We start from the raw sequence: 15,604 nt of genomic DNA on the forward strand, positions 1-15,604 counted from the left end.
TGTAAGTAAACAATTATGAGATGTAAGTAAAAAAAGTTTAAATAATGAAAATGTTACATTTTATTATTATTAAAGTAAAAAAAGTGTCGCGACCGCTTTTTAAAAATCAGTAGTGGTCTCGTTTTTTTCACCAATCACACCGGGTCACCCCTACATTCCTTAATAAGTACTAAGTACACACCAGTAACATGTAAATATACACAAACACCGTCACATGACTACCGGGACTTTGCCCTGGGTGACACCGCCAGTCCCTTTTGATCAGCACACCGCCATATCGCTCACATGTCCCTATATCTTGCACACTCAAGGAACATACAGTACTTTAGGTGACAATCTACCCCGGTAGACCATGACACACGGATGATGGTCGGAATGGTTTTCTCGTGACAGTGCAGGTGAGCACGTTAGTCCAACTTATCATCTGATTACAGCCGGTAGGTCGCCGTACTAGTTTGAAGTCATGTGGTTTCTGAGCAGGCTACGATGAATGTACGTGGCCTATGGGCATGCTGCTGTGTAGAGTAGCTTAACCAACCTGTCCAATATGCAGCTTGTTTGGGCCAAGGTTAAGGTTCTTTTCGTTCCCTTATGAATGATGTCATTGCTTTTCTATGACACCCAGAGCTCAACTCGTCTTAGCAGCTACCGACTAGACTAGACTGACTGACTTGGACCAGCGCCGTCGGCATGGATCCACCATGTACAAACACGGAGGCAGAAAAGGCCAGACTGATAACATATGAAGAACCAGTGTCACGCTACGACAGTGTTAGCCTGTCCGATCCCGATCCGGAGTCTGTCCACATTCAGGTGCCGGAGAAACAGGAGAGACACCTAGCGAACGGTAGGTGTAACTGTAATGAATTATAAGAGGGGGGGGAGAGAGGGTGGAGAGGACACGGACCTGAGTGCGATCTGAATTCTGATGTTGAATTAATCAATGAAGGGTGAGAGAAAGGGGGAGAGAAAGAGACAGAATGAGATACAGAGATTACGTAAAAATACATACAAAATGTTTCAGTTCACTTCTCTCTGACTCTATGTTGAAGGTCCAACCTCGCAGAATCCGGTACGCCGCCGCCGAAAACTCACACTCGTGGCTCTGGCGACCATGAACTTCGCCGCGTGCACGTGTTATGCCATCCCGGCTCCATTCTTTCCTGGAGAGGTAACTTATGTTAGCAACTGAATAGTACATTCTGCTTTTTGTACCACGAATGGAATAGACTATCTAGAAGGGAGGGGAATTTTGTTCCCGCAGATTGGTCATGTTGGAGACCAATACCATGCGGCGTTATTATCATATTAGTTGAACTTTGTAATAATAATACCCTTACAACAAAGTATTTCGTGGGGTGACATTGTGCATTTGTAGATGCTTTAACAGACATGCTCTCCTTAGGCCCAGAGCAGAGGAGTTAGCGACACCGCTGTAGGACTCGTGTTCGGAACCTACGCTTTCTTCTGTATGGTTACGGGTCCGATCTACGGAAAATACGTGAGTACGAAATGGAATCAGATATAGTTGCTTCAGGTTTAATGCTCTTCTCTATTCTTTCTTGTTTTGTGTTTTCTTTTAGGCCCCGTTCCACTGGACGGCGACAACTGCTGAGCGACTAAATTGGATTTATGTGATCTTTGATTTTATACACGATGCAAAAGAAAAAACACGTAAAGAAAATCAGTTGCCAGTGTGTCAAATAATGGAAAGGACGTGTTAAGGTTGTTTTCTCTTGTGTTTCTTGTTCTTCTTTTTCGTCCCTGTCATTATTTTAATAAAATGACACCAAGAAGCTTACACCAATTTCGACTTCCACAGATCAACCTTATCGGGGCAAAGTTCATGTTAATAGCAGGGATGTTCGTGTCAGGGAGCTGCTCAGTTCTGTTCGGGTATGTATCATCGGTTAACATCGTTACATGGCGCAATCTATCATCGACTCCGGCCGAGTATGAAATTAGTAAACACATCCCACATTGGCTTGATGCCCTTTACTTTGTCGTCACTTACTCACAGTAATAGAATGACGGCACGAACTCAAGACACAGGTCATCCGCCATAAGGAGTTGTGCATAATTAAACGTCTGGACCTGTGATCGTCCGGATCTGGTATCAACCCCCGTCTCGGTTTAGTGATGAATGAAGTGTTCTGGTGTATATGGACTCTTTCACTCCTCTTAGAAAGTAATCCTGCACTGTGTCAAACATTCTAACTTTATCCAGAGGATTGTTTGTGTGTCCTGATGAATCCCACAGCATGCTGGACTACATGGAAGGGACAGTTTTCCTGGCGTTCTGTTTCCTCATCAGAGGTATGGAGGCTGTGGGCGTGTCCGCCTGCTACACGGCCAGCTTCGCCATCATGGCCAAGGAGTTTCCGGACAACGTGGCGACGGTGTTGGTGAGCACTTCGCTGAAGCACACTGTTTTATGCTGTTTTCTTCCTCTTTTTCTTTCGTTCTGTTTTTAGGTTCTTCACCCAATAAAATAAAGCTGTATATAGATATAGAATTATTAATGTGCTTACACTCAAGAATGCCGGTTTTATGAAGACCAAGCGTTACTACAGATTATCATATAGCCGGGTGAGGTTGACCAATCAGAAGGCTCCATTCCACATTCCTTATGACGCCGTAATGTCACAAATAGAGTCAAAATCGGGTATTTATTCATCCCAATCCATACATTAAACAAAATGAATAATCACCCGCATATGACCTCAGGTGACCCAATAGAACACAGCTCTACTTCTAAAAAAATCCAAAAATAACTTGAGTTGTGTTCCAATGACTCCCATAANGTAAATATACACAAACACCGTCACATGACTACCGGGACTTTGCCCTGGGTGACACCGCCAGTCCCTTTTGATCAGCACACCGCCATATCGCTCACATGTCCCTATATCTTGCACACTCAATGAACATACAGTACTTTAGGTGACAATCTACCCCGGTAGACCCTGACACACGGATGATGGTCGGAATGGTTTTCTCGTGACAGTGCAGGTGAGCACGTTACTCCAACTTATCATCTGATTACAGCCGGTAGGTCGCCGTACTAGTTTGAAGTCGTGTGGTTTCTGAGCAGGCTACGATGAATGTACGTGACCTATGGGCATGTTGCTGTGTAGAGTAGCTTAACCAACTTGTTCAATATGCAGCTTGTTCGAGCCAAGGTTAAGGTTCTTTTCATTCCCTTATGAATGATGACATTGATTTTCTATGACACCCAGAGCTCAACTCGTCTTAGCAGCTACCGACTAGACTGGACTGACTGACTTGGAACATCGCCGTCGTTATGGATGAACCATGTACAAACACGGAGGCAGAGAAGGCCAGACTGATAACGTATGAAGAACCAGTGTCACGCTACGACAGTGTCAGTCTGTCCGATCCGGATCCGGGGTCTGTCCACATTCAGGTGCCGGAGAAAGAGGAGAGACACCTAGCGAACGGTAGGTGTAACTGTAATAAATTATAAGAGGGGAGGGAGAGAGAGAGACAGAGAGAGAGAGAGAGAGAGAGAGAGAGAGAGAGAGAGAAAGGACACGGACCTGAGTGTGATCTGATGTTGAATTAATTAATGAAAGGGAGAGAGATAGGGGGATCCGGAGAGGAAGAGACAGGGTGTATACAAAATGTTTCAGTTCTCTTCTCTCTATATTGAAGGTCCAACGTCGCAGAACCCAGTGCGCCGCCGTCGGAAACTCACACTCGTGGCTCTGGCGACCATGAACTTCGCCGCGTGCACGTGTTATGCCATCCCGGCTCCATTCTTTCCTGGAGAGGTAACTTATGTTAGTCATTAGCAACTGATGAATAGTACGAGTTTTTCTTTTTTGCACCACGAATACAGTAGGATGTCCAAAAAGGGAGGGGGAGATTTTGTACCCGCAGATTGGACACCTATAACCATTGGGCATTGGGCATCAGTTGAACTTTGTAATAATACCCATAAAACAAAGTGTTTCGTGGGGGTAACATTGTGCATTTGTAGATGCTTTAACAAACATGCTCTCCCCAGGCCCAGAGCAGAGGAGTTAGTGACACCGCTGTGGGACTCGTGTTCGGTTCCTACGCTTTCTTCTGTATGATCACAGGTCCGATCTACGGAAAATACGTGAGTATGAAATGGACAAAATCAGACATAGATGTTGCTTCAGGTTTAATGATGAACTTTCATGCTAAGATAAAGAAATATTTAGTGCGTCAAATATTTGATGGGTCGCTTTCCTATAGTGGAACATGCGTGTTAGGGTTGTTTTCTCTTGTGTTTCTTGTTCTTCTTTTTCGTCCCTGTCATTTTGATAAAATGACACCAAGAAGCTTACATCAATTTCGTCTTCCATAGATCAACCTTATCGGGGCAAAGTTCATGTTAATAGCAGGGATGTTCGTGTCAGGGGCCTGCTCGGTTCTCTTCGGGTATGTATCATCGGTTAACATCTTCACACGGCGCAATCTATTGTCGAATCAAACTGCGGTTAAGAAATTAGTGCACCTAAAGCACATCTCCCGTTCATTACCTTGATAGCCAAGCTATTCTGTGTCGTTAGTTACTTTCAATATTTTTAGTTACTTTCAATATTTTTATTATCCAAAGTTAATGAATGTCCTGAGGATTGTATCTGATGAATTCCACAGCATGCTGGACTACATGGAAGGGACAGTTTTCCTGGCGTTCTGTTTCCTCATCAGAGGTATGGAGGCCGTGGGCGTGTCCGCCTGCTACACGGCCAGCTTCGCCATCATGGCTAAGGAGTTTCCTGACAACGTGGCGACGGTCTTGGTGAGCACTTCTCTAATCTTTATTATGTTTACCTTCACAGAGGAGAAACATATTGTTTTACTTTGGTTTCTTTCTCTTCTTCTTAGGCCAATATCGAAAATAGTAAAGCTACACATATAGAGATAGAAAGATAGATAGATAGATACAATTACATATGTGCTTACACTAAAATGCAGGTTATGAAGACAAAGCGTTACAACAGATATGATTCTGTCTGTCTGATTCCAGGGTACTCTGGAGATATTTACGGGTGCAGGAATGATGATCGGCCCACCTGTTGGAGGAGCTCTATATTCGGTTCGTATTCCTGAAACTGTACTATAATGCCAGTCAAGCTTCGTGATGGAACAGACGAACCCGGCCATATTTGTCCAGTCACAAATATGCAATCGAGATAAACTTTAAACATATAGTCAGCTCATAGCGTCCAAGTCGAAAACTTCATACATGAATATTACAACTACTTGTGCATATGTTCAGTGTACCATAATCTTCAGAATAAGTGGTCTTTTTTTAGTTTTGGGAAATCCAAAATCCGAATGTGAAGGTTCATAGTTAGCATGTCAATGAGTGTCTGACATGTACATTAATCATCTTATATTTGTTGTAGCTTGGTGGGTACAAAGTGCCGTTCTTGGTCGTTGGTGGCTTCATGTTGATCTGTGCGGTGTTCATGCCGTTTATATTACCGACACAGTTAGGTAAACAGTGTTGATCATGTATACCTTATACTATATAAGTTATTGCGAGCTTCACATCGTTGCCCAATTTCTATGAGTTGATTTCTATCGATATTCCGATTTCAAAGTAAAACCTGTGTCATTTCCTGTACATAAAGTCGTCATTTTTGTGTTTTCAATTTCAGATCGCGACGACGTCACAGAGGAAACTGCATCGCTAGTGGCGCTGCTGAAAATTCCATCGACATACGTATCAAGTAGGTGCATCTAATCGAAACCTTCTCTGACGCAATATTCACGTTTTGAATTGATTGAATTAAACTAGTAAGAAAAGACCCATTGATTGACAAGGTCCCTCTGTCCATTACAGGTTTGGCGATCGTGACATGTGCGGCAGTCTATGCATTTCTGGAGCCGACACTCCAACCCTATTTAAACCTGAAGGTAAGGGGGTCCCATTGCCATTTACTGTTCCGTTTTGCTACAGAAAAACGCAAACTCTTCGCATTCATGAAGTATATGAGATACCAGGTACTTGTAGTGTTGCTGCTTAATAGATGTTGCCACACATTTCACCATGTACGATTGTCGAGCGATAAAAGAAAGTTTTTCTGTACACTGTTTCCCGCAGTTTGACATGACGGAGGCGCAGGTGGGTCTGATCTTCCTGCTGAGCGTGGGTCTGTACACCCTGTCTGCGCCGCTGTGGGGATGGCTGACGGACAGGGGGGTAGGTTCTGTAACTGGTCACGGCGCCGTCTTATTTGTCGTACGATTTTGTAGGATTTTCAAGCCAGATGACAAGACTGATGATAACGAATGGTTTGTGACCGGACCCTTAGCAAAATGAAAGACTTGCATAGTAGATCCAACACCAATAAAATACGTATCCACCAAAAAGCTCTTCTTAGCAATATGCGAATACTCGTTCTATTTTCTGTGCTCTAGACTCGCTTGTCCATCTCCTTCTGTGCTACTGACTGTTGTTTCTTCCTAATACTGTACTGTACTGTACTGTACTGTAGCGTTGTGATGATTCACAGACAAATGTTGCCACACTTGACCGTTCCAGCTATTTCCGCGGCTCACCATGGTCCTCGGACTGCTGTTCACTGCAGCGTCCTATTTGTTAATTGGCCCGTCTCCTCTTTTAGAAGGCATCTTTGTGACGGGGTAAGTCCCTAAAATGTTTTTCCCCTCTAAAACAGGCGTGACGATCCACTATAGTGTTTCTTGTTCCAACATTTACTAGTGACCATGAAGTTTAATGTGCAGCCCTAGGAATAAGAGGAAGCTAAATATAGTTATTTTCCAATGGTTGCTGTCGCCAGTGTCACAATTATTGCAATTATAACGTACCTTTCATTCAATTCAACAACAGTGTCCCAAATGTTCTAATGGTCTAACACTAACATGTTAAGGAAAGTTATACGCATATCTAACGTTACATCACATAACCCATGCTGTTGCAGAGACGCGCTGTGGATGGTGCTGGTGGGGCTGGGGTTATCCGGGGTCAGCCTGGGCGCCGCACTCGTCCCAACCTTCTCTGAACTCCTGATATCGGCAAGGTCCGTCTGTAATATTTGTCTTTTTCGAATTTGCAGTTGATATGATTTTAATACTGTATGCTGTAATTGTTTTCAGATTATCATTATTGTTGATGTTGGCTGGGACAGCAACTACTAGCAGTATCATTGCACCTGTTATGTTGTCCCAACGAAAATTCAAAGAAACAAACAGGCGAAGAGGCAAACGCAGCTTCGCAACTTTAAACCACAGTCACTGACAATCTACTTCTTCTGCAGAGAGGCTGGTTTAGAAGAGGACAGTCTGGCGACATACGGCCTGGTGTCGGGGGTGTACAACTGTATGTACTCTTTAGGGTAAGAAATAACTTTCATCCCACCGAAACATGACAGTCGTGCGACTGTACCTTATGACAAAATATGCTATCACCTCACCTGAAGCGAGTGAGGGTTTTTATTAAGCGGCTGCCACAATGGCACAACATGGGGGCCTGTATAAGAAGGGCCTTTATTAAACAACCGAAGTAAAATCCGTGGCAGAAACCCACTGGTTGCTGAATTTGTAAACCTGATATAATTATTCACGAACATTGAGGCCTGTCAGGGACTCGAACCCAGGATGTATAGATACTGAGTCAACAACTCTAACTACAAGACTACCTTGCTAGCCAACTCACTGCATTCTATGGTTTTTCCAGGGAGTTCATTGGTCCGACACTTGGCGGCTTCCTTGACGACCAGTATCAGTTCCCAATCGCGTCAACTGCCACTGCTGGATTTGGAGGAGTTGTTGTAAATATGTTTTATCATTATTTTCTCATCAATATCACTTGAATAAGATACAAGATGTAAACGTATGATCTAAAAGACAACAAACTTGTTCTTTATCTATGACATTCGTGGACCGATCTGCCAAATCTTTGCATGTTCGCCCAGTGGTCGCAGCCTATAGTGAAAAGGTGTGTTACGTCAATATTTACAGAATGATGTATCATTTCTTACAGGTCATAGGGATGTCATTTTTCTATCTCTGCGAAAGCCGGTCGCGGAAAGAGTCACCCAGTTCCCAAGACGACGCCAGTAGTAGCCGTTAGCATCATTTTATCAGACATTTGCTGCAGAAGGTGGTGGTTATTATCAGGTGGTCGTGTACGTGTAGCTGCATGCGTTCATCATCTCTGCCAGAGGTCGCTGCTTCAGTATGACGTAATACGTAATATGAGCAGCTGGATTGACTATCTTAGCAATTGTTTCGGAGGTTCCAAACTGCAACGGCGTTGTACTATATCTATAACATTGCCTCTATTTTTCCATGTGACATTTGAGTCAAGCTGTATCGATAGGTTTCTCAGCTATGTGTTATCACTTCGAAAGTACAGTGCTGTACTGGGTTGTTTTAGACAAATAACGCTAGCCACACGCGTCGAGGTACGCCCATCATGGCACCATCATCGGTGAACTAAAGTACGGGGTCTCTTGATAGTGTTTGCTAGGTAAACCTACAGCTAGTGATACCCTGCGTCTAAAGTACGAAACTCGAAATCTCCCAACAACAGTGTTAAACGTGAGTCAGTACACGCAATTTAAACGGTTCACTTGACACCAAACGACAGGTCCCTTTGCAGTAACTTTCCAACTCACTGAAAGTCCTAAGCTTGGCATACAGCCAAACATCTAGTCCATTCTTTTCTCTGTTAGGACAACTGACGGGCAAATATTTGCCATTAAAATCAATACGTAAAGGTGTTGCCGTCTGAGTACTTTCTGCAGTTGTACTTATCAACCAGTGTAGCGCCCTTTGATGTTCAACACAGCTTCACGCCATTTGCTGGTTACATAATTACGTCCATGGACGTCCTACACACGTACACACACACAGACACAATACACATTATCGTTTCTACTTCAAGATTGTTTTACTCCAAAGATACTTTAGGAGCTATCTCTTTCCATATTGGATGACGCCAAGTCACAGATACGTACATCGCTCGATTCTTGGTTGAGAAACCAAACGCACAATCATGGCTACCCGCCTGTTTCTTGTTCTTTTGTGAACCAGAGTAAGGTGTGCATACTTTGTAATTGGTCCGTTTTGTTTGTTATTCTGTGCATATGATGCAATCTCTGTGGCTTTCTTCTTCTTCTTTACTGCGTTTTCTTTACCGCAGCGTCAGACGAAAAGACAAATTTTAGCCAAGAATGTCAAGGTCCATATTCCGCGCAGTTCATTACAGTGCGGGTCCAGAAGTGGGTCGCTTTGAAATGGCCGTGATTAAAGAGCTAATTTATCAGTTACACAGTGTAACCCCGACGATCTTTTCTGCAGCGTGGTCAACAAGAGAACAAATACTGGGAGGCGCCATTCGTTGGTTTGTTTTTTATGGCGATGACTCCCTATTTTTAAATACATATCTATATTTCCATGCAGCGGTGTACCTCAACAAGTCTTATTCTTGGAATACTTTTGTAGCGACAACAGCTAGCCGCCAAACAGGGCGAGAAAAAGATGGCCTTTGGTTATTACGGCCCGTGGAACTATCTAGAATCAACAAAACCAATTGTTGTCGTCATCGCCAATTGGAATGTTGACTTAAGTTACCTAGGAACATGCGCATTTAACTTAATAACATGGGATGATTCGAGTTGTACAACGCTGCATCACGTTTCCCGGGTTCAAGTGTAGTTTGCGGCCGTTACACTGAGCCTTCTAGCTGCTTTTACTGCTAAAACAACCGGTGATTTAGATAACCGTGTTGATCAGAAAGGCCGTCCAGGCATGTGAGTGACGAGGGATTCCAGCTGAGCTCCGTTCCTTCTGTGTTGTATGGATGTTATCAATAACGCGGCCTTCGATTACCGCGCGACACAAAAGGTGGCCGCCGCGTGTTCAGCCGTCAGGTATCCGGTATTGTCGGGTCAGCCGTACGACAAAACGGAGCGCACCAGACCGATGTTAGACGACACGGGGGTGACAAGTCTGAGGGCTTTTCCTTTCTTCCAGGTGTGAGCAGGGGAAAATGGAGGTCGGGACAGCCTAGTGAAAGGAGCCGTCAGAGCAGGTAACATTGCCTGCTAAGAACCAATTGACAGGACTTAGGAACCGTTACGACGAAACACAAGAATGCCGGGAAGCTACCAGACATCTATCATGAAAGCAGCTTTCGGCTGAGTCGTGACTATGCAATAGGTTATTTTATGGTGTCAGTCAGCTGATTGAGGAACAACCTTTTACCGAGTTTGTGTTCGTGCGGGATAATTATCGACTCCAGCACATCTTTGTTTACATTGAAGTCCCGCATTTACCGTGGTCCGTGCATACAACCTGTTGTCCTTTCCATGACCCAGGGGCTCTCCAGATCTAGAGAGGACGCTTCAAAACCCAAGTTGGCATGTACGCATTGCATGCAGACCTCCATTGCCGAGTTACAAGTCACGGGCACTTGAACGCTGGGTTTGGAACTTGATATACGGCATCACTTCACACCGACATTCCGGTCGAGGACTTACTAATCGTTCTGACGAGAAAGGATATTTATTCTTCGCCTGAGGCCTACCGACTGAACTACACGTATCTCCGACTGGAGTAAGTACGCCCCATTTACGTCGCACAAAGCCACCTGTACTCGTTCGACACTTTGTTTCCCGATTCTTCACTATAAAAGACTAAATGTTTTCGTAACCAACTAAAGACTACGGCTGCGAACAAAGACAGTCCGTGTGCTGAAAACACGGGGCACGGCAAAGCACCTTAACCTGTCACTCTGATATCGCTGAGAACGCGTCGTCCATTCACGGATTTAAGTCAAGAACACACAGTGTTTTTCTGAGCCAATTTTCTTCTCACTGAGGTCCCGACTTCGCATTAACAACTTAAGGCTGATTTACTGCCGCGGTGTGACAGTTCGCTTTTTTTGTGTCATAAGAAGCGTCAAGTTTGCTTGGAAAAACGTCAACGCACCTGTCAGCGACGTGAATGACTCCACAGTCTGACTTGTCGGTCACTTAGCTACCTGGAACGGGATTTTATACCGCCGCACAGCTGTGTGTGACTGTTGCGACTTGTGCGAACCCCACACCTTGTTGATACTCGGGCGGTTTAGTCGCAGGGACCCATCGCCGCAGAGAGAAAGCGTGTGTACCCCACCCGTACCCAGACGGCTCTCATAGAGTAAACCCAACCCGCGCGGTCCATATCAGGTGAGAGAGTACCGGCGCTTAGAGGGGTCAGAGGGGTAGCGTGAGCAAATACTGAAACAGGCGCGTAACTCGTGTGGTGGGTTCGTGTTTGCCGCCATGGAAGAGGCCAAGAGAGAGAACGGCAACGGTGAAAAGAACATGGCCGACGACATCGCGTTGAGTCTGAAAGGTCTCCACGTCACCAAGACGAAGAACAGAGAGATGACTGCGAGGAACAGGTCACTAGAGAACCTACTTCAGTCCAAGGAGAAGGCGCTGAAGAAAGTTGAGGAGGGCAATATCCGTGCCATTAACCACATCCAACAGAAACTGCTGCAGTCTCTTGAGATCGACAAAACGCAGAGTATGGAAGACCTTCGGACCTTACAGCACGTCAACCGGATGAGCCTGGCGCCCCTGGTTAGCAGGGCGGTGGGAACACTTGAAGACGAAACCCCGGAGGACTCCCCGACGGGAAGCGGAGACCAGTCGCCGAGATCCGGTGGGTCTACCCCGGGGTCATCGACCCCCACCACCCCTCGACGGCTCAAGCCCCTGACGCGAACGGTGTCAGACGGACCTGTCAGCAAACGGCTGTCACGAAAGCTAGCCCTCCAAGAGGACATGTTTCGACTACCACCTGTCAACAAGCATATTGAACCGCTTAGGAAACGTTCCTACTCAGACTCTGCCTCTTTACCGAGCCCGCCTGCCTTCCCGAGAGGACTAAATGATCGTTCACCTGTACCGACCCCTCCGGCGTCGCCTCGCCCGGCCTCCGCGTCTCCTCGCCGGGCGGGTCCTCTCGGGTCACCCCGTTCTCAGGCAGGGTCGAACCCGTCTTCTCCGCGCCAGGTGTCGCCTTCTCTATCTCCGCGAGATGCTCCGGTATCCTCCTCCCCACGTGCTGCTGAAAACAGGCCGGCCTCTGCAAGCGCCCACCCTCCGCCTCCCCCCAGCACGCAGGGGTGGACTTCCGCGGCCAACGTTAGACCGATGTCGGCCAGTCCTCGGGGCCGGCCTGGATCGGCCAGTCGCCCGGCCAGCGGGAAGCCAAGAGCCATCCTCTTACATTCCAACTCATCTCTGTTACTAGATGCTGTGTCCTCTCCGCGTCTGCTCAGAAGAGTCAACACAGCCCCTCCCCACAGACTCATACCGTCTCTCAAACCTCAAGACTCTTCACGTGCAGATGACGCCGAACAGAATGACGATCACACTGATGCGACGTCGCCGAAAGTCGTCCGGAAAAGCCAGGCGCCGCCGTCCTACATGCGCAGCACGGGCTCGAGCCGCTGGAAGTGCCGGCGGATCCGGCCGGCCGACGTGTACGCCAGCGATTCATCAGACGACGAAGAGGACTCGCGAACAGCTACATTCACCAGGATGATGCCGCTATACCTCAGTCAGCAAGGGACGCCGCTGGTCAAGAGAGACTTTTCCGTCAAACCAAGCGAGTCGGGAGGCATGAGGGATAGTTTTGAAGAGTTAAAGACGTGTCGGTACCTTCGGAAAGGAAAGCAATGACACCGAAGACTTGAACCCAGAGCAGACATGATAGTATGACTCCTTTAAGACTGTTTGCAGTGCATATCTAAACTGAAAAAAAAGACTCGTTCTTTCTGACGCCGCAAATGAAAATGTCCGAAGGACTTAGTCCCTCAAGTAATACGTAAGTTTCAATTATTCAGATTACTTCTTACACCATGATGTAGTGTTAAGGTGAGATATTAATCTGGTTCCAACTGATGAGCGATCATGACACAGAGAACAGGCTATGTTTTACCTGTCTTATATTGCGTGCATAAGCTGACTGCTTTGAAAAGTTTGATAGTGAAAACTTACCAATGCATAATTCAAAATATAGCTGAATATTCCATAAGATACATTAAGAATGTATAATCATAATATATAAAAGTCCTCTCTTTTGATTTGCTGAGAATTGTATGATTTGTTGAGCCATGGCTTTTCCTAGTGTAACCTTCCCACTGTCAACAGTTTGAAGTGAAAACAAGATATCCATCTCATGTTTTGAACATCAGAGTTAAGCAGGTGCCACAGAGCACACATGGTAATTTACAGTAGGCTGCCACCATAATTGCAGTGTCAACATTTGCAGCACGTATTTCTCACGTAATGTATTGTTTGTACATGTTGTGCCCTGGTTCTTGGCCTGGAGGCACAAACAAACAACTTGACTAAGTACAATGCCGACATATGTGTCGTACAAAGGGTTTACAGTTATATTATGTTTGCTAGGTTAAGTCATCATCTTATAAAGGGTAAGAGTTTGTCATACTCACTCTACGATGGGTTTACAACAGAAAACTGTCAGAGGGCATTTTGCGGACAATCATGGATCATGGGATGTATAGAATCCGACTGAAAAAACGCTGCTTTAGATCTTGTTGATGGTTGAGGGCGAGTCATTGCGTTGTTGAAAATCCTGTCAAAAATATCCGTCTACTAGGAATGTGATCACATTGCTTGACTCTTACTGCCCTCTTAGGGCACAGTCACACACGTTGTGCGATCATCAAATGATGACAAACCGAGGGCAGTCTGCTTGAAATTTCTACATTAAAATTGTAGGACAGCCTACAATGAATGTGACCATGCCATTACCTAGCAACTGGGGAGGGATGAGTGTCAACAATAGATATAGAAAAGTGACCTATATCTTAAAAATATGGGAATCAGTGTTTTTTCTCTACAACAGTCAGTAAAATATATTTTTGCACATCATTACAGTTTTATTGTAAATGCCATTTTTAATGCAGTGTCATTTGGTCTACACACTACAGGTAGCTATAGGCTAGCCAGATGCAAGTTTTCCACCAATTGCTCTGATTTCAGTTAAACTGTCCGAGGCGGGCCAAGCAAATAAATTGGTATGGCCCAAAGTAGTAACTGTTAAGTCTACTTTAGTTTTCTCCTGTTCACCCCCCTCCCCACCTAGAGTGTGATGTCATCATCTCTCCAGGTTGGCCTTCTGTATTGCCTCGTCCACCTTGCCTCGGAGTTGGCCAATGACCTCACGCGGGTTGTCGCTCCTAACAACTGCTGTCCCAGACACAATCATGTTGGCGCCGGCCTGAAAATAGATACACAACATGGGTTCACAACATGGGCTTGTGGTTAGGGTTGTTGTCTTAAAATCTAAAATTCTGGGTTTGAATCCCTAGCAGGCCACAATACTGTGCCCTTGGGAAAGGCACTCTACACGTATTTCATCATTTGACTCTGATGAAAGTCCCAAGCTTTACTCACCCTTATAGCAAAGGTTAAAGGAGAACCACACCTTGAGGACATCAAACTGAAATATCTCATCACACTTATAGAAAACATTTGGGTTCCACCAAAATTCCTGTCTGACAGAATTGAGAGTTATCATACCTACCTGGTCAGATAACTACAGTTATACTAGCTACCCGAAGAAATACAATGGCGTTTTCCCTAGAAATCGCAAGGTGGCAGTTCTTCACAGAAACAAACAACATCCGGGCACTAACCCACGTGACCTCCTCTTTCCCGGAACCAAGCCGAGGCAAGGGGAACCTCATCGAGCCTGGGCCGGGTCAGAGAAAGGGTGGGACATTGTATTTCTTCGGGTAGCTAGTATAACTGTAGTTATCTGACCAGGTAGGTATGATAACTCTCAATTATACGTCGCTACCCTCCGAAATACAATGGCGACTTCAAAGCCGCGAGATGAGGGTAGTATAACAATAAGAAAAACGAGACTCACCAGATCCCAAGGGGAGAGATGAATGATCATCCTGGAGTCACGTCTTTCACCTCCGTCATACAGGTGCTGCTGAAGGATGACTGATCCCCCATTTTGACAGCTGAAGTGCCGGATACATTAAAGGGCAGAACTACTACACTGTAGTCCTTTCGGGCAAGGTTGAGGCACTCAAGGTAGAGATGAGTGCCCTACCTAAATCCGACTCGATCTCTGGTCGGAAATAAAAGGTTTGGAAGGTTCTGGCCGAGGCCCAGTCTGCCAAACGCAACAACTCATTCAGAGACAAACCCTTTCGCAAAGCTGCAGACGCAGCGGCACCACGATGGGAATGAGCTTTAAAAACACTGGTATCAATACCAGAAAGCTCCATAACCAACTTCAACCATCTGGCTAAAGTTGCAGAAACAACAGGTTTCTGATTCTTAAAAGATAAGAAAAACTTCTTAGACCTAACAGGAGACTGACTTCTCCTAAGGTACTCCTTAATATGTCTTACCACACAGATACTGCTGTGATCTGGGTAAGCATGAAACACAATCTCTCTGTAAGGCCGAGCAGGCCTATCAGATTTTGTTAACTCAACTGGAACAAAACAAACCTTAACGTCAGACACGCTCATAAGATCAATAGACAAGGACGCCAACGTCCCACATCTATCAGCAGATGACAAAGCCAT

General features: G+C 45.5%; 3 protein-coding genes across 5 annotated transcripts in view; 2 read left to right on the forward strand and 1 right to left on the reverse strand.

The window, feature by feature from the left end:
- Positions 1-228: 228 nt before the first annotated feature.
- Positions 229-8,782, forward strand: LOC109478458 (MFS-type transporter SLC18B1-like). Of its 3 annotated transcripts, none has more exons than XM_019779990.1 (16): positions 229-398; positions 626-847; positions 1,053-1,171; positions 1,406-1,501; positions 1,823-1,896; positions 2,261-2,405; positions 5,024-5,092; positions 5,406-5,496; positions 5,661-5,732; positions 5,846-5,919; positions 6,107-6,205; positions 6,548-6,648; positions 6,948-7,046; positions 7,284-7,361; positions 7,703-7,796; positions 8,009-8,782. In XM_019779990.1, exons 2-16 carry the CDS (start codon positions 691-693, stop codon positions 8,096-8,098), a joined length of 1,458 nt encoding a protein of 485 aa, XP_019635549.1. In that variant the 5' UTR covers positions 229-398; positions 626-690; the 3' UTR covers positions 8,099-8,782. The 3 variants fall into 3 exon arrangements, with proteins under 3 accessions (XP_019635549.1, XP_019635550.1, XP_019635551.1); XM_019779991.1 differs by lacking the exons at positions 1,053-1,171; positions 1,406-1,501; positions 1,823-1,896; positions 2,261-2,405 and adding exons at positions 3,676-3,794; positions 4,031-4,126; positions 4,358-4,431; positions 4,651-4,795; XM_019779992.1 differs by lacking the exons at positions 229-398; positions 626-847; positions 1,053-1,171; ... (1 more) ...; positions 1,823-1,896; positions 2,261-2,405 and adding exons at positions 2,865-3,012; positions 3,240-3,461; positions 3,676-3,794; ... (1 more) ...; positions 4,358-4,431; positions 4,651-4,795.
- A 215-nt stretch (positions 8,783-8,997) lies between these two features.
- LOC109478564 (arginine-glutamic acid dipeptide repeats protein-like) overlaps positions 8,998-15,604 on the forward strand; it is a 7,255-nt gene continuing 648 nt past the window's right edge. The window contains exon 1 of the mRNA XM_019780209.1: positions 8,998-12,366. Within this exon, the coding sequence (XP_019635768.1) occupies positions 11,298-12,366 (1,069 nt within the window). The 5' untranslated portion in view covers positions 8,998-11,297. The remainder of the gene's footprint in view (positions 12,367-15,604) is intronic.
- Positions 13,911-15,604, reverse strand: part of LOC109478563 (ribulose-phosphate 3-epimerase-like) — a 7,783-nt gene continuing 6,089 nt past the window's right edge. Inside the window, exon 7 of the mRNA XM_019780208.1 lies at positions 13,911-14,274. Coding sequence (XP_019635767.1) covers positions 14,152-14,274 — 123 coding nt within the window. The 3' untranslated portion in view covers positions 13,911-14,151. The remainder of the gene's footprint in view (positions 14,275-15,604) is intronic.

The sequence above is a fragment of the Branchiostoma belcheri genome, unplaced genomic scaffold, assembly GCF_001625305.1.
Source record: "Branchiostoma belcheri isolate BF01 breed outbred unplaced genomic scaffold, Haploidv18h27 scaffold44, whole genome shotgun sequence".
Classification (NCBI taxonomy): Eukaryota; Metazoa; Chordata; class Leptocardii; order Amphioxiformes; family Branchiostomatidae; genus Branchiostoma; species Branchiostoma belcheri.